The following is a 15,587-nucleotide window of genomic DNA, read 5'->3' as shown; positions in this document are numbered from 1 at the left end:
GCTTGTACAAATTTAAACATCTCCCCGCTAGGCTTTGGATTGGAAGTTTTTTCATCATCAGAACCTCCCTCAGCATCTGAAGCTTCTCTTTTAAAGTCTAGCCTTTTAAACCAGTATTCCCTTTCTCGTTCCTTCTCCCTCTGAAGGTCAAGTTCTCTTATCTCGCTCCCTTTCTCTCTCCTTCCTTTCTGCTTGTTCCCTTTGAAATGCTTTCTCTCTTGCCTTCTCTTTCCCTTTCCTTTCCTTTTCTTTTTCCTTTGTCTCTCTCTTTTTCAATTCCAATTCTCTTTCTTTTTCTTTAACCTCTAATTCAAATTTTTTGATTTACAACTGAATCTTAACCAATTCAATTGACTCACCCCCTGGAGAACGTGGTCTCTCTGGTATCCCTTCTGGTTTCAAATGCTGCGCTATTACCTCAACTATGTCTGCTTTCCTCGCCCCTAAGGGTAATTCTAACTCCAACTCATCCATCAATTCCATTAACTTACTCTTGGTTAATTTCTGCAAACCAGTCAGGGTTACATCTTCCATCTGTAAAACAGTCTTAGCAACCTCCAAAGCCATTTCAAATTCCAACCTGTATCCTATACCTCACAGCAACTCCAATTCCTATGTCCAGTACCTCAGTACCTCCATGTAATCGTTAAAAGGATTCATAGATCGCAACGAGAGTCAAAGATTTCCACCTTATAATGAGCCCCCACTTTGTTGTGATTCCAGCTGAAATTACTACTGGGCAAGCCAGATCCCAGGATGGAATCCAGTTTGATTGATCGCAACTTATTTTTTGTTTAGATACGTGGAGAGCGGCTACTGAACAGTCACAGGAGTCAGCTGATGAACGTTTAACAAAAGAATAAACAATTTATTAAACAAGAAAAGATTAACTATATTACAATACTCCTTCACCCACACCTATACCTTTACAGATATATACAGATTTAGGATAACACAAGTTACAAAAGCCAACTTATACTCTAATGTCCATTGTAAGTGCACAGTCCATGTAAACGAACAGACAACCTGTAGTCAGAAACGCCACACTCTGAAACCAAGCGACAGACAGATGTTATGGATCTCTCCTCAACTCCCCCTAGATGCTTGTCACACTGTGAGCCAACCGGACTCGCCAAACTCAGTCTTTCACATGAGGGTTTCCAATCTCCACTCTTGAAGAAACTGCTTTGGAATCTTATCCCAAATGACGCTTTGTCTCAGATACCTTCCACAAGGGTCCACCTCCAGGGCTTCAAACTCTCCTGGATTGCCTCAAGCTTCCTTCCACACACTCTCTCTCACTGACTCAGTCATACCAACAGAACACCATGCATCACATGCCCATGGTAAAGAGTCACAGGCCTTCAGGCGTGTTCTGGCTTCCCGCAGGCCTACAGCCTCTCCCAATCCGCTCTTCACTCTGCACGCCACGTAACAGTGTGTGTGTGTGCATGTGCGTGTGCCCTTCTCTGGATCCCTGTTGCTAGGCAACAGCACAGTTTTTTTCTACTTTGTTTTAACTTCCTAAACCACTACCCTCTTTGAAAACACAGCTCTCCACTTCAAAGATTATAAAACTTATTAAAAATGCAGGGATCTTTTAAAGTGAAACTAAAACTCAGGCTTCATTCTTTTAACCCACAACGTACAGAAACAAAATTAAACTTTAACTTAAAAATATACCTTATTCCTAACACACCCAAATAAACATATAACGTACTTAAGTTCTCTCGTTCCTAACAATGGCTACAGCTAGACAGGTGGAAGACTGCTGAACTTCCATTCAGGTCACATCAGGTGGCTGCGTCGGGTGACTGTGAGCAGTTCTGCACCACCAGGACCCATCTGCAGACAACCGTATCTCAGCAAGGGCCGGAGCAGTCTGGCCCAACTGGCTGCGGCACAGTGAGATCCCATGGAAAATGACAGAGCTGGCAGCAGAGGTTCCGACATGGTGAGCACGCACTCCATGTTGGCCAGAACACTCTCCATCCTCTGAGTGAAGCTTTGATAAGCGGTGGAGCTGGGTTCCTTCATGCTCTGAACCATTGAGCACAAGCTCATTGGAAGGTTGTCCAGTGCAGCAGGCATTTCCTGGTGAATGCACATCAGCTTTATTTGATAGCTTGTGCCAAAGTCATCACGAGTCCTCTGCAGTCTGTGGACACTTGTAATGTAGGGAACGCAGCAGTTAACTTGTGTACAGCCATCTCCCACAACCAGCAAAGGTACTGACTAGATAACGCCCAGGATTTTGCCCTTGTCGGGTGGGGTCAGGGGGGGGGCGACCACAAAAGCAACCGCTGCCTGTAATCGGGCCCCGACCGTGATTTCACGCTGGCAGGCCAATTAAGGCCCACCCAACGTGAAACGCGAGCAGCGCTGCCTGGGTCGAGGTGGGAGGAGGGCGAGCACATAAGTTCAGGCATGCGCATGAATGTGCACAATGAAAACTTCCTGAGGCACAGAATTCCCTTAGGGAGCTGAAGATTTTAAAAATGAAAAATAAAGAATTTTAAAATATTAAAAAAACATGCCCCCTCATGTGACTCCGTCACATCAGCAGGGAGATGTTGTGAATGAAATGTTAAAATTTTTATTTAATTTTTAATTGCTGTTGGAAACCTCATCCCACCCGTGGATGAGGTTTCCTAAAAAATTCAAAGGCTGCTTGGCCTTTTCGCCTGCCCACCAACCACAAGGTTGGATGGGCAGTGAAAAATTTAATTCAATTGATATTTTAATGGCCTTAATAGGCCGGTTAATTATTGGCGGGCGTGCTGCTGACTCCCACGTGCACCTGCCGACCGAAATATAGTGCAAGTGCGCAATGACATCAGGACACTCGCCCGACTTCATCGCACGTCATTTTACACGGGTTTTGGCCAGGCAATGTCTGCCCACCGAGCGCAATATTCTGCCCCATGTTTTAGTAATATTGGTTGTGGGATAATGGTCAAGAAACCAGAGAGAACTCCCCTGCTCCTCTTTGAAATGGTGCCATGGAAACCTTTAAATGAGAAGGCAGACGGGGTTTCAGTTTAATATCTCATCCAAAAGACGGCACTTCCAACAGTGCAGCACTCCCTCAGTACCGCCTAAGCAATGCCAGCCTAGATTAGGAGCTCAAGTCTTGAGTTGGACCTGAACACCCAGCATTCTGACTCAAAGAAGGGTGCTACCATGGTTTGCATCTAACACCATTTCCTGCTCATTATTCTGTAGGTTATCACAATATGCCTGAAACACGAGGAAAAGGCACTTCTTTTAAATAATAATCACATTGCAAATCTATGTTTTGCATATATGAAAGCATAAAGTAAAATATATTCCTTTTCTTACATGATGAAGAGCTGAGCGTTTGGTGGAGAGGGGGCAGCCTCTGTATCCAACACAAATCTTTGACTCTTGCTAAAGCTCGAGCAACGTGGTGATATTAGCGGATTGTCACCTTCTGCTATGTGATGCAGCAATCTCCCAGCCCCCAGGGATCGATGGGCTTCTACTCCATTTTCCAGCTCACTCTGCCAGCTTTCAAAGGCTGGAATTGGCTCTGCAACAATAACCAGACTGTTAGAAGTTTGCTACGTTGAGTCTGTTGAGAACAGAAGCTACAGTTAAGACAAAGACTTGTCAGTTTATTATGCAGTCTTCTTGTACATAGCGAAAAGTAAAATAATGATAGGAATGCCAGGAATAGAACGATGTATCTCAACATACATACATATGAATTAGGAGCAGGAGTAGGTCATTCGGCCCTTCGAGTCTGCTCTGCCATTCGGTAAGATCATGGCTGATCCGATTACAACCTCAACCCCATATTCCTGCCTACCCCCGATAACCTCTCACCCCCTTGCTAATCAATGATCTATCTAGCTCTGCCGTAAAAATATTCAAAGGCTCTGCTTCCACCGCCTTTTGAGGAAGAGAGTTCCAAAGACTCACTACATTCGGAGAGAAAAAATTTCTCCTAATTTCTGTCCTAAATAAACAATCCCTTATTTTTAAACAGTGACCCCCTAGTTCTAGATTATCCCACAAGGGGAAACATCCTCTCCACATCCATCCTGTCAAGACTCCTCAGGATCTTAAAGGTTTTGATCAAGTCGCCTCTTACTCTTCTAAACTCCAGTGGATACAAGCCTAACCTGTCCAACCTTTCCTCGTAAGACAACCCACCCATTCCTGGTATTAGTCGAGTAAACCTTCTCTGAATTACATCTAATGCATTTACATCTTTCTTTAAATAAAGGAGACTAGTACTGTACACAATACTGTAGATGTGGTCTCACCAATGCCCTGTATAACTGAAGCATAACCTCCCTATTTTTGTAATTAATTCCCCTCATAATAAATGACAACATTTTATTAGCTTTCCTAATTACTTGCTTTACCTGCATACTAGCCTTTTGTGATCCATGTACTAGGACACCCAGGTCCCTCTGAATCTCAGAGCTCTGCAAGCTCTCACCATTTAGGTGGTAAGCTTTTTTTATTCCTCCAACCAAAATGGACAATTTCACATTTGCCCATATAATACTCCATTTGCCAAATCCTTGCCTGCTCACTTAACTTATGTCCCTTTGTAGCCTCCTTATGTCCTCTTCACAATTTACTTTTCTATCTATCTTTGTGTCATCAAAACACACTCATCATCACGGTGTCTATGTCATGTACTCTAGTACAATTTACAGGTTATAGGGGACTCATATGTTCAAAGACATTTACAGATGCTTGATAGATTCTGTAGTGTTCAATGGTTTGATTGATCTGTATTTGATTATGTTAATCTGGCAACTGATCTTTGATTGATTTGTTTGATTGTTTAAGCCTGTGGGTAGACATGGAGAGCTATGAAATAGAGCTGCAGAGACCTTGTGTGCATGCAAAATCCTGAGACTTTTAAAGTCCTGTAAATGAACCTGTTTGAATTTGAAACTAGTGTCATCTCCGCATTGCTCCAAGATAAATCAGACATATAAATATACGGCAACCCAGAAAATGCATAACAAAATTGGTAACAAGAATGGTTGAGAAGGTTTAACTTTACCAGCTTCAGAATCATTCCTTTCACTGCTGGGAGATCCTCCCATGTCTTGGGAGCAATGGATTGCAGGGTTCAAGATCTACTTGCTTGCTACAAAGATGGACAGTCTGGATGTAGAGACGATTTGTAAGTAAGAAAGCAATAGTTGTATATTGTCTCGGAGCAAAAGGCCAGTGAATATTCAAGCAACTCAGAGGAGATACTGCCAGGTCAAACACAGATGTAAGTGCTCTCGGAAAATGCTTTGGGCCAAAGAACAGTATGATGATCAAATGATATACATCTTGTCAGAGATCCCAGGGAAACAGTGAGTCCAACAAACAATATGTGGCAGCATTGCAGCAATTGGTTTCCACATGTAAATTTGGTACACCAACCAATGAACTAATTAGTGACCAACTGATTGAAAATACTTCAATTCCATGAATTAGAAAACATCTCCTCATGGTGGACGATGACTTAACTTTGGAAAAAGTCATGACCATAACCGTTCAAATCAAATCTGTCATGTTAGATTCAAGGAGGTTACACAGCAATGCGCCCTTAGGCTCAGGGTTGCTGACTCAGCTTGCCCAATCAGCTCAAGTGTAAGGGTTATGGACAAAGAGAACTCAGCAATCTCATCGACACGTGTCCCACCAGGATTAGATACCTTCAGAACTGTGCCCAAACTATGGAAATGCTCATTGAGTCCCAATGCCATGTCCAGTTTGAGAGAAAAAGTACAACTCATGCTCTAAGTAGAACCACTTTGCAAAGATGTGTAGGTCATCAAAGAAGACTTCATTAGTTCAACACTTGGAAGAGTCTCTTCCTGAGACTGAGGTACAGCATGTATATACCATCGCAAAAGTTAAAGCACCAGGTCATTTTAACGAATGCTCAGTCAAGATCGTTGGCATCTCAATGTCACTCCTTATCGAGGTTGGTGCAAAAGTGTCGATATCAAGCGACAAACTCTACCGTCGTTAATTTTCACAACTTTCTCTCACTCTGGCTATAGATACTCTTCAAGTTTATGATGAATCTATTATTCCAATTTCGGGAATGATCACAGTTCTAGTTTGCTACAAAAAACGTATTCCTAGGCAGGTTCACTTTCTACATAGCTCAAGGCAGAAGCAGAATGGGGATAAATCTTTTCGATAAGCTTAGATTCAAACTTGAAGACCCCCACTGGAGAACACATTAACATGACTAATGACGCAGACTATATATACACACACACACACACACAACGGTATCCTTCCCTATTCACTGGATTTGTGGAGATTAAGGGGTACTGTCGTGCTCCTCACATCAACATATCAATTCCATCATTTTGACAAAATTTGAGATGGCTGCCATTTGCAATCCATGCTGAAGTGAAGTGTCACAGGAGCTGAAACAACTAGAAGCAGACAGTATCATTGAGCGAATCCACTGCCATGGATTTCAAATCTAGTCATTGCCAAAAGGGAAAATGGTGAACTTAGACTGCACGTCAACTTTAAGACAGTCAGCAAAGCCATCATTCCACACAAGCATCCACTTCCTACAATCCAAGAATATCAGCATCATTTTGTGACTCCACAGTCTTCACAAATATGCTATGGTGCTATATTCAGATACTTCTAGAGGAGCAAAGCAGACATATTACAGCTTTTGTTACTCATGAAGGTGTGTTTCAGCACTGCAAAATGTCCTATGGGTCAAATTCAGTACCTGGTGCATTCTAGGAGATCGCTTCTGCAATCTTGTCAGATGTTGACAGAACACTCAACCTATTGGATGACATTGTTGTCAATGGAAGGGATAAAGCAGAACATGGTCAACGATTATCAACGGTGCTCACTCAACTCACACAACACAATTTGATGCTCAACAAAGACAAATGCACATTAATGGCACCCAAGATTGATTTTCTAGGGTACAGGCTGACAGCAGCTGGAGTAAAGACTATGCACAACAATGTCAAAGACATTCATCTGCTTCCGACACCATCTAATTAATGAGTTGGCATCATTCCTTGGTACTACCAACTTTTATCACAAATTTGTTCCTACGTGCACAGAAATCACAGAGCCTCTTCAGAAGTGATTACACCAAGATGCACAATGAGAATGGACAATCACACAGCAAACAGTGTTTGAAACATGAAGACAATTATAGCATCTCTGCCAGTCCGCGCACATTTCAGCCCATATGTGGAAACTTATGTTACAACTGATACGTCAAGAAATGTGATAGCAGCTGTACTCTTACAGTGCATTGAAGAAAGTGAATGACCAATCGCTTGTGTCACACCCGTTGTCAGGAATTGGACACAAATACTCTACTGGAGTGTGAGAAACAGCAGCCTGTATCTACGCATGTGAACAATGGCACACGTATCTCTAGGTTAGAAAGTTCACTTTCCGCACTGATCACCAAGCACTAGCTACATCAGGACCAGGTCATTGACTTCCATGCACATACAGATGGTCAGGTCATCTTCATCAGTATAACTTCAAGGTCGAGTATCTTTCAGGTACACACAACCCAGAAGCTGATATGCTTAGCCATACTGCTATTGCAGACAGCGTCAGCGATAGCGAAGCAATTTGCAATGGCAAAGACTATGTGATCGCAGTGATTTCACACACGACCGCAAATCTGGTTATGCAAGGGGAGTTGGAGGCAGAATCAGCGACAGACTGCATACTGCAGAAAGTAAGCCAGTATCTAAAAACCGAGTGGCCTCGTGAAATAGGGAAAGAACTGATCCCATACACAATGAGCTTGTATTATGTGATGACTGTGATGTGATGACTGTGTTGCATGAGAAACTCATGTGGTTATCCCAAAAGCACAATAACGAGTATTGCATTTTGTCCATAAAGCACAGCTGGATGTTGTTACGGTGAAACAAAGATTCTGGTGGCCAACGTACATCACTGTGTCAAAGAGTTCATTAGAAACTGCTAAACTGTGTCCCACACCTCTACAGCCAACTCCACGGCCAACAAAACCATGGCAGCAAAACCAAGTAGCTATCTTCGGAGAAGTGCAAACAACCCCTAGCAGTCAAAGTTTTTTGCTTGTTGCTCATGATCTACATAGTAAATGGCCAGAAACTGCTACAACAAATTCCACAACAACCACTTCAGTCATTGACATTCTAGACAAGTTGTTTTGAAATGTGGTTTGCCAGAGACTATTACTACAGACAATGGACTGCAGTTTGTTTCCAGTCAGTTCATGGACTTCCTAGCAAGTTACCAGAATTCACCACCATCTGACATTGCGCTGCAGTCTACAATCGAATAGTGATGTTGAACGCTGCAACAGAGTAGAGTCTGAGAGCTAGTAAGTTAGAGGGAAAAACACTCCAAAATTCCATTCACATCCTACTTGGCACATATCGATCCACGCCGAACTTATGGTATGGTGTAACTTTCGCATGCCAATTAGCATTCTTGAGCCGTCACCATCAGTTAACGAGAATGTCACAGCAAAAGCAGATGAAATCGCAAAGCGACAAGTAAAGCAAAAGCATACTTTGACAAGCGTACAGACACAAGGGAACCACGGTTTGCAGTTGGAGATTGGGTTTGGGTCAAATTGCCACCACAAACTTGCATCATCTGTATTAGGTCCAAAGTAGATCAAGCGGTTGCTCGGTACCAATGCAATTTGTTGCACCACAACACCAAGAAGAATGTGAGCTGCTCAATAGTGAGCTGACCAGGATATTTTGAGGGCAGTAATTATGAGGATACATTTTCTTTTCCTACGGATGATGTTGTTCATCCACCTCTAAGTTGATCACACAGAGCCACATCAAATTTATAGATCTAATCGCAGATCGAAGAGACCTTTATATCTGAAAGACTATTTCTGTACTTAGAGGTTCAACTTGTCTGTTTTCCACCTCTCTTCAGCTCTGAAGTGTCATACTTCTTGAAACATTAACTCTGTTTCTCTCTCCACAGATGCTGCCAGCATTTTTCGTATTTATTATTGTAAATATTGTTCATTTGGGGAACATAAGAGATCCCCCCCTTCAGAGCACTATCATTTCGTTAAGTCAACCAAACTTCTGGCTGTGACAGATAAACAAGTAAAAAGAGTGTTTTGTTGTCTAGATTATTTATTTCATAAGGGTGGGCTAACCAAAAAAGAGACTTCTCAAAATTCGATTTGGCCATACAACACAAAAATATGCACACGAATCAAAAATGTTACAGAATAGCACAAATTTAAAATAAAAACTGGTATATTGAGTATTACTGAAAAAACAGATATACTGTTGAAGCTTTTTGTCTTGCACTCATCAGGACAGATGCAAGAATGCCAAATTTCAACGGAAACAACAATTTATACTGCATGAGAAAAGGGTGCTGATTGATTGGCAAGTTGATTCTGATTGTTTGAGGTGTTGCCATGATGAATGCACCAGGGAACTATTGTCCCCCCGCCTCCCCCACCAGGTCTTTTGTTTAACTCAAAAAAGGTGCAATGCCTGGACATGTTCCTTTTGCCTGCAGAGGAAAAGTCCCTGTGTGTATATATATATTTGTAGCTTTTAGCAAGCAAAAGTGAGCCACATTGCAAGCCCGACTGATAATCTTAAATTATTAATGTTGGTGTAATTCCTAGCACACTCAAAATTGTTCAGCAATTGGTGTCCAATTGCAGAATCACATCTAACTTTAAACATTATATTCTGAGTTTTACAAGCACTTGCTGGCTGAATACTTGCTGGTTGGCTAATATTTTATATGAAGAAAATGCTTTAAAAAGTCAAGCAGTAAATTATTTTGTGCCAGTTCAGAGATACCCAAGTGCCAAGCCACCATCTGGTTTCGTGTAGAATAAAACTACAGCGGAATCAACACTTCTCAGGCATAAGTAAGTACCTAAGGATATGAAGGCCTTGCAGAGGGTGCAGAGAGGATCTGCCAGCATGGTACTGGGGATGAGGAACTTCAGTTATATGGAGAGACTGGAGAAGCTGGGATTAATTGTGAGCAGAGAATGTTAAGGGGAGATTTAATAGCGGTGTCCAAAATTATGAGGGGTTTTGAAAGAGCAAATGAGGAGAAGCTATTTCCACAGGCAGAATGTTCAAAAACCAGAGGATACAGGTTTAAAATAATTTGTCAAAAAAAAACAGCGGGTAAACAAGTTTTTTTTTAATCCGCAAGTTATGATGATCTGAAATGCACTGCACAAGGAGAGTGGAAGCAAATTCACCAATAATATTTAAAAGAAAGTTGGATATATACTTGAAAAAGGAAAAGTTGTAGCGCAATGGGGAAAGAGCAAGGGAGTGGGATTAATTGAATTGTTATTTCAAAGAACTGGCACAGACATGATGGGCCAAATGGCCTCATTCTGAGCTGTGAGACTTGGTAATTTTAACTATTTGTCATTTATTCCTTTTTCACAACAACGATCCACTAACGTTCAACGCAGAAATCTCTATTGCACCAGATGATGTGATGTCAATGGATAATGTTAGCAAACATTCCACTTGCGTTGCGGACAAAGGTGCTATAGCAGTGTAAAAATAAATTCTTTGTCCTCAGCAAGTGCGGAGGAACAGAAAGCTTTTAATTTCTTCTCTCCACCCTTGAGCATCCCAGTTCATCAATAACAAACTCAGTTCCTGAGTAAATATTCCTCCTGCGTGGCCTCAATAATACTGAACAATTTCCTCCCCCAGGAAATGCCAAGTTCCTGGGCTTACGGTGGAGAGAAAACAGAGACTCATCGCTTGGCTGGGTTTTCAGAGGGGCTGGGGGGTGGATAATTACCTTGCGGAAGCATCAAAACCCAATTTAAATGAAGTGTGGTCACAGCACTTCCTGTCTCATTTGCATTTCTCTGTCCTGACAGACACCTATTTGAAGGAACACCTACAAGTACTGGGTAAAAAGGCTTAGATGCCAGCCTTGCTTAATCATGATCATAAAAAGGCCAGAAAAACTCAACTGTTTTTTTGAACAGCATCTAGAAGGCCCCACTGCCAGCCATTATAATAACTTTACATTCTGGGTGTAAGGCTGAAGCTATGCTGGAAGAACACCAGACCTATTAAAATGACAGTTGGAAAATTTAGACAACTCATGCTATGTGGAATGATTTTCTGTTGCATAGGTGGGGAGAGAGGAAATCTGGGCCAGAATTTACTGCTCGTCAGGCCACTGTAGTTATATTCTACAGTACTAAACCAGATGGTGGCTTGGCACTCAGGCAAATCTGAACTGGCACAAAATAATTTACTGCTTGACTTTTTAAAGCATTTCCTACGCTATAAAATACTAGCTAACCAGCTGGTATTCAGCCAGCAAGCGCTTGTAAAACTCAGAATATAATGTTTAAAGTTAGATGTGATTGTGCAATTGGACACCACTTGCTGAACAATGCCGAGTGTGCTAGGAATTGCACTAACATTAATAATTTAAGCGGGCAAGCGTCCTGATGTCATTACGCACTTGCACGATATTTCACTCAGCGGGCGCGCAGAGTTGGCAGCGCAACCGCCGACAATTAACAGGCCTATTAAGGCCACGAACAATCCAATTGAATTAAATTTTTTGCTGCCTGTCCAACCTTACGATTGGCAGGCAGGTGAAAAGGCCAAGCGGCCTTTGGATTTTTTGCAAAACCTCATCCATGGGCGGGATCAGGTTTCGATCCGTCTTTTAAAAAAAATTTCACACTAACTTCTAACAGGTCCCTGCTCATGTGAGAGGCACATGAGGGGACATGTTTTTTTTTTACATTTTTAAATTCTTTATTTTTGATTTTTTTATATCTTCAGGTCCCTGAGGCAGCTCTGTGCCTCAGGAAGCTTTTCCTGTGCGCACCTACGCGCATATGTGAAGTTCCCCGCTCGCCCTCCTTCCCCCACAACACAGGCAGTGCTGACCGCAGGCCCGCCAGTGTGAAGTCACTGTCTGGCCCCGGTCGGCTTCCCGATCGCCCCTGGCGAGCTCGCTGATGAGGGTAAAATCCTGGCCCTGGTTCCAAAAGCCTAAAACCTCAGAAAATACACCTGCTCCCTCACAGTCATTTCTCCAGTGAGTGAGCTGCCAGTTTAGTGCTAATTTGTGTCAAAATTTGCACTTTGACAAGGCATACACCAAGCAATAGGTCATGACAGTCCAAACAGAACTCATCATCTCAGCATCACGTACTAGATTCAAACACAGGCTGCGAAAGTTCAGTGCCTTAACCCAAAGGGCCACTCACCTCCCCAATGACGTATGCATTTTGATGCAAACAAAAACAGAGACATTTGTCCATTTTTTCCCACCATTTCATGGCAGCTCTAATTGGATTTGAGTGAAAATTTTGCTGTTCAGTGACTTTTAGATGGCTTGAACCACTGATTTTAAAACCTAGGGTTTGGCTTTCCTTTTCTTTGCCCGATGGGATAGATGCAGTTGCATCTTAAAAATCTCAAGGATACACTATCTGCTCCTTTCCTACTCCATTCTCTTGCACTGGGTCTCCACATGGGCAGCCCTGTGTTGTCAGTCTATTATGCTAATTAGCAGCTTATGATGTATGGTTGACCCCAATGCCATTTTGAGTGCAGAGGCACCACGCATTGATAGCAAGTGTTGAGCTTTCTAACCAGTAGCTTGGATATAGACTGCTGTGGGCCACTGCAAAACTAGATACGTTTGTTTGTTTTTAAAACAAAAGGTTTTCGTGAGATTTCTTCTGGTCCTGGAAAAATCTCAATTTAGGTCCAAGCCCTCTCCTTGCATCTCCATGCCCCTAAACCCACTGTGTTTTCCGTGTCCCAACCCTCAGCCTTCCCTTGACCATCCTCCCACCTGTCACACTTGCCTTCCCAGTATATGTTGTGAGGCGTTAGGAAGGTTGGTTAAACTGTGAACAATATAAACCTAAAATAACTCAAGTTTAAAAAAAAACATATTTTAAATTCAAAATCCCACACAATTTCAAACATGTATATTTGGAACAACAGGTTCAACCACTGTAGTGGTGCATGACTGACTGACTTATGCCTCTAATTAATGCCATTCACAACTTTTCTCTGGGCTATACAGAGAATCCCCACTGCATCCCTGCCGCTACACCACAGATTTAGGGTTCCTTTATGCTAACTTTGTGTTGCTTCTCACCCACTGCCCGCTGATACAATTCCATTCACAATGGGCCAATTCATCCACCGGAGACTAGATTCCATATGATTCACTTTGGAATGTCCTCTTGCACCACAGCAGTTCTAGATCATTTTCTAACACCATATCCATTATAAGGCCCTCCTTTTTTGCTAAGGTTGGCCTAATTTAATCCTTTTACAGCCTGTCTGGGTGATGACTAACATGTTCCACTGTTCCTTCATCTCGTTTCCATCAGAACTGGCCCCATCTCAAACCCTCTGGTGGCTTACAGAGGTACATAACCAAAAAGCCAATTGCTGCAGTTTCAATAAACTAGGTTTAATCTGAATTCACAGCACGGTACAAAATTCTCTTTGAAATGGTGGCTATTGCCATTCAAACCAGAAGTCTAGACAGAAGCAATTCATAGCTTTATTTCCATATAAAGAATACATGACAACATAGTAATCAACATATATGAAGTGCACAATCTGAGTGCAAAAGTGTCTAATGAGGAGGTAGTTACCCTTCAGAAGTCTAGCTTTTTGAATGGATCCATTGCTGTTCAGACTAGCTCCTTATTGAGTTAATGAGTTACTGTTAAGTATTAAACCACATCCTCATGAATTGATGTTGAAGTAGTTGGGACTCTTCTGGTCCAAGTTTCATTCACCATCAGTTACAGCCTGTATCTCTTACTTTGTTCAAACAAACCTCTTGAAAGAAGTGGGCATGCCTCCAAGGTCCTACTTATAGCCCCTGGGGTTTTAAAACCGACGTCCCTGTAACCTCCTTGACGTAGAGGCTTCGGGACAACTCAACAATGCTTCAAACATGTTTCTAAATAAAACTGTGGGTCAAATTTCATTAATAGAATGGGGCTACCCTATTGTAGACAGAGACACACAGATCTTAAACAAAAGGATAAACCCATTTTTTTCAATCAAAGGGACAAAGTAGCTAATTCAATCAAGGAAATAAATCAATTATGATGGAAGATGACAATCTGATTTTCATATGAAAGAAGGGAACTACTGTGACTTTGTCACACACACTCCTCCTTATGATAAAGTATCACTGAGCAAACCCATGTCCTGCAGATGATGGTGGGTGTAGGCGTTAGCAGGAACGTACAATAAAAATAAGGCATTCCCTCACGTGCAGTACTCATCAACTGGGACAAGCTGTCATGGGCAGTAATGTGACTGGATTAAAGGGCAGGTTTCAGAGTTTCAAATCAAAGCATGAAACAATAGAACGTACTTACCATCACTATCTCTTTGCTGATGCATTAATTTGAAATCAATAATAGGGGCAATGATGGTACTGTGCTCTGACAAAACAAAAGTGTATAAAGTAAAACAAAACTAGAATGCAAGGACAAACATTGATTATAACAGTGGAAATTAAAAAACCCACTTCTCATGATAAAAATCCCACTCAGCCATACACTGAATGTAAAAAGAATAAAAGATGATAAGACACTAATGTTTTGTATCACAGCAGCTTCTCAAGAGTATCAAGCTACGATGAATTATGAGGTTTTGCACCACAAGTACAGGGCACTTTCTGTGTCAAAATAAGGTGTTAAAGCTTTAAGTGTCGAGCTACAAATATATTAAATATCTTACCACCGCTGCTCCCTTCATCAGCAATCCCAGTCTGACCTGTCTGAGGTGTTTGCTCCTTGCTATGTGGTGTTGCAGCACTTTCCTCCGGGCTCGGTAAAAATGTTGAGCACAGGTCAACGTCAAAGGTTTGCAGCTTCATCAGCGAGCTCTGCAGACAAAAGCAGAACATGATGCCATGAAACACTAGCACAGACGCCAGCTCTGCCCACGGCCGTATCACGGTGCTTTTAGTGAGAGGTGTGTGCAGCACAGCCCTGGAGCACTTGTGTGAAGGCCAACCGTGATGCGTCGAACTTAAAGCCATCTATCCAGGATGACTAACATGCTGCTTTGGGCTCTGCAGCTAAAGCACATCGCGGATTGTAGTTTAATTGCGACCCAAGCCCAGTGGGAACACTCATTCCGTCAGCACTCCGTGATCTGTCAGCCAACCAATCTGACACGCCAGCCAGATTATACTGTCGTTAGAGCTGTGTCTCCCTGTGCAATAGTTTCATGGAGGCTGCTGACATCATCTCTGGTGACAATTTGCCCCTCCCAGTGCAGTCCATTCATAAAAGCCTAGGTCGGATGTAGTGATGTCCCTACGAATGAACCATGCAATGCCTTTACTCCACATACAGAATACATTTTCACCAAATGTCTCCTTTGTGGATCGAAATATTGATTGTTGGATTTCAGCAGCTCGGGTTTAAACCAGCACCAGCTGCAAATGAGAGTCAGCAGGATATTTTTATCTATTCAGAGAGAGCGTTTTAGATGAAGCCCCTTCAGTTTTCCCCCCCTAGAGTCCAACATGCA

At 42.3% G+C, this 15,587-nt stretch overlaps 1 protein-coding gene across 1 annotated transcript in view; it reads right to left on the bottom strand.

The window, feature by feature from the left end:
- Positions 1–15,208, bottom strand: part of fam13c (family with sequence similarity 13 member C) — a 54,354-nt gene extending 39,146 nt beyond the window's left edge. The window contains exons 1-3 of the mRNA XM_078565904.1: positions 14,787–15,208; positions 14,423–14,488; positions 3,343–3,553 (exon numbers count right to left, since the gene is read on the bottom strand). Coding sequence (XP_078422030.1) covers positions 3,343–3,553; positions 14,423–14,488; positions 14,787–15,090 — 581 coding nt within the window. The 5' untranslated portion in view covers positions 15,091–15,208. The remainder of the gene's footprint in view (positions 1–3,342; positions 3,554–14,422; positions 14,489–14,786) is intronic.
- Between the last annotated feature and the right edge of the window lie 379 nt (positions 15,209–15,587).

Source organism: Cetorhinus maximus, chromosome 20, assembly GCF_964194155.1.
Source record: "Cetorhinus maximus chromosome 20, sCetMax3.hap1.1, whole genome shotgun sequence".
NCBI lineage: Eukaryota > Metazoa > Chordata > Chondrichthyes > Lamniformes > Cetorhinidae > Cetorhinus > Cetorhinus maximus.
Note: the sequence above shows the minus strand (reverse complement) of the source record. Positions and strands in the feature narration are given on the sequence as shown.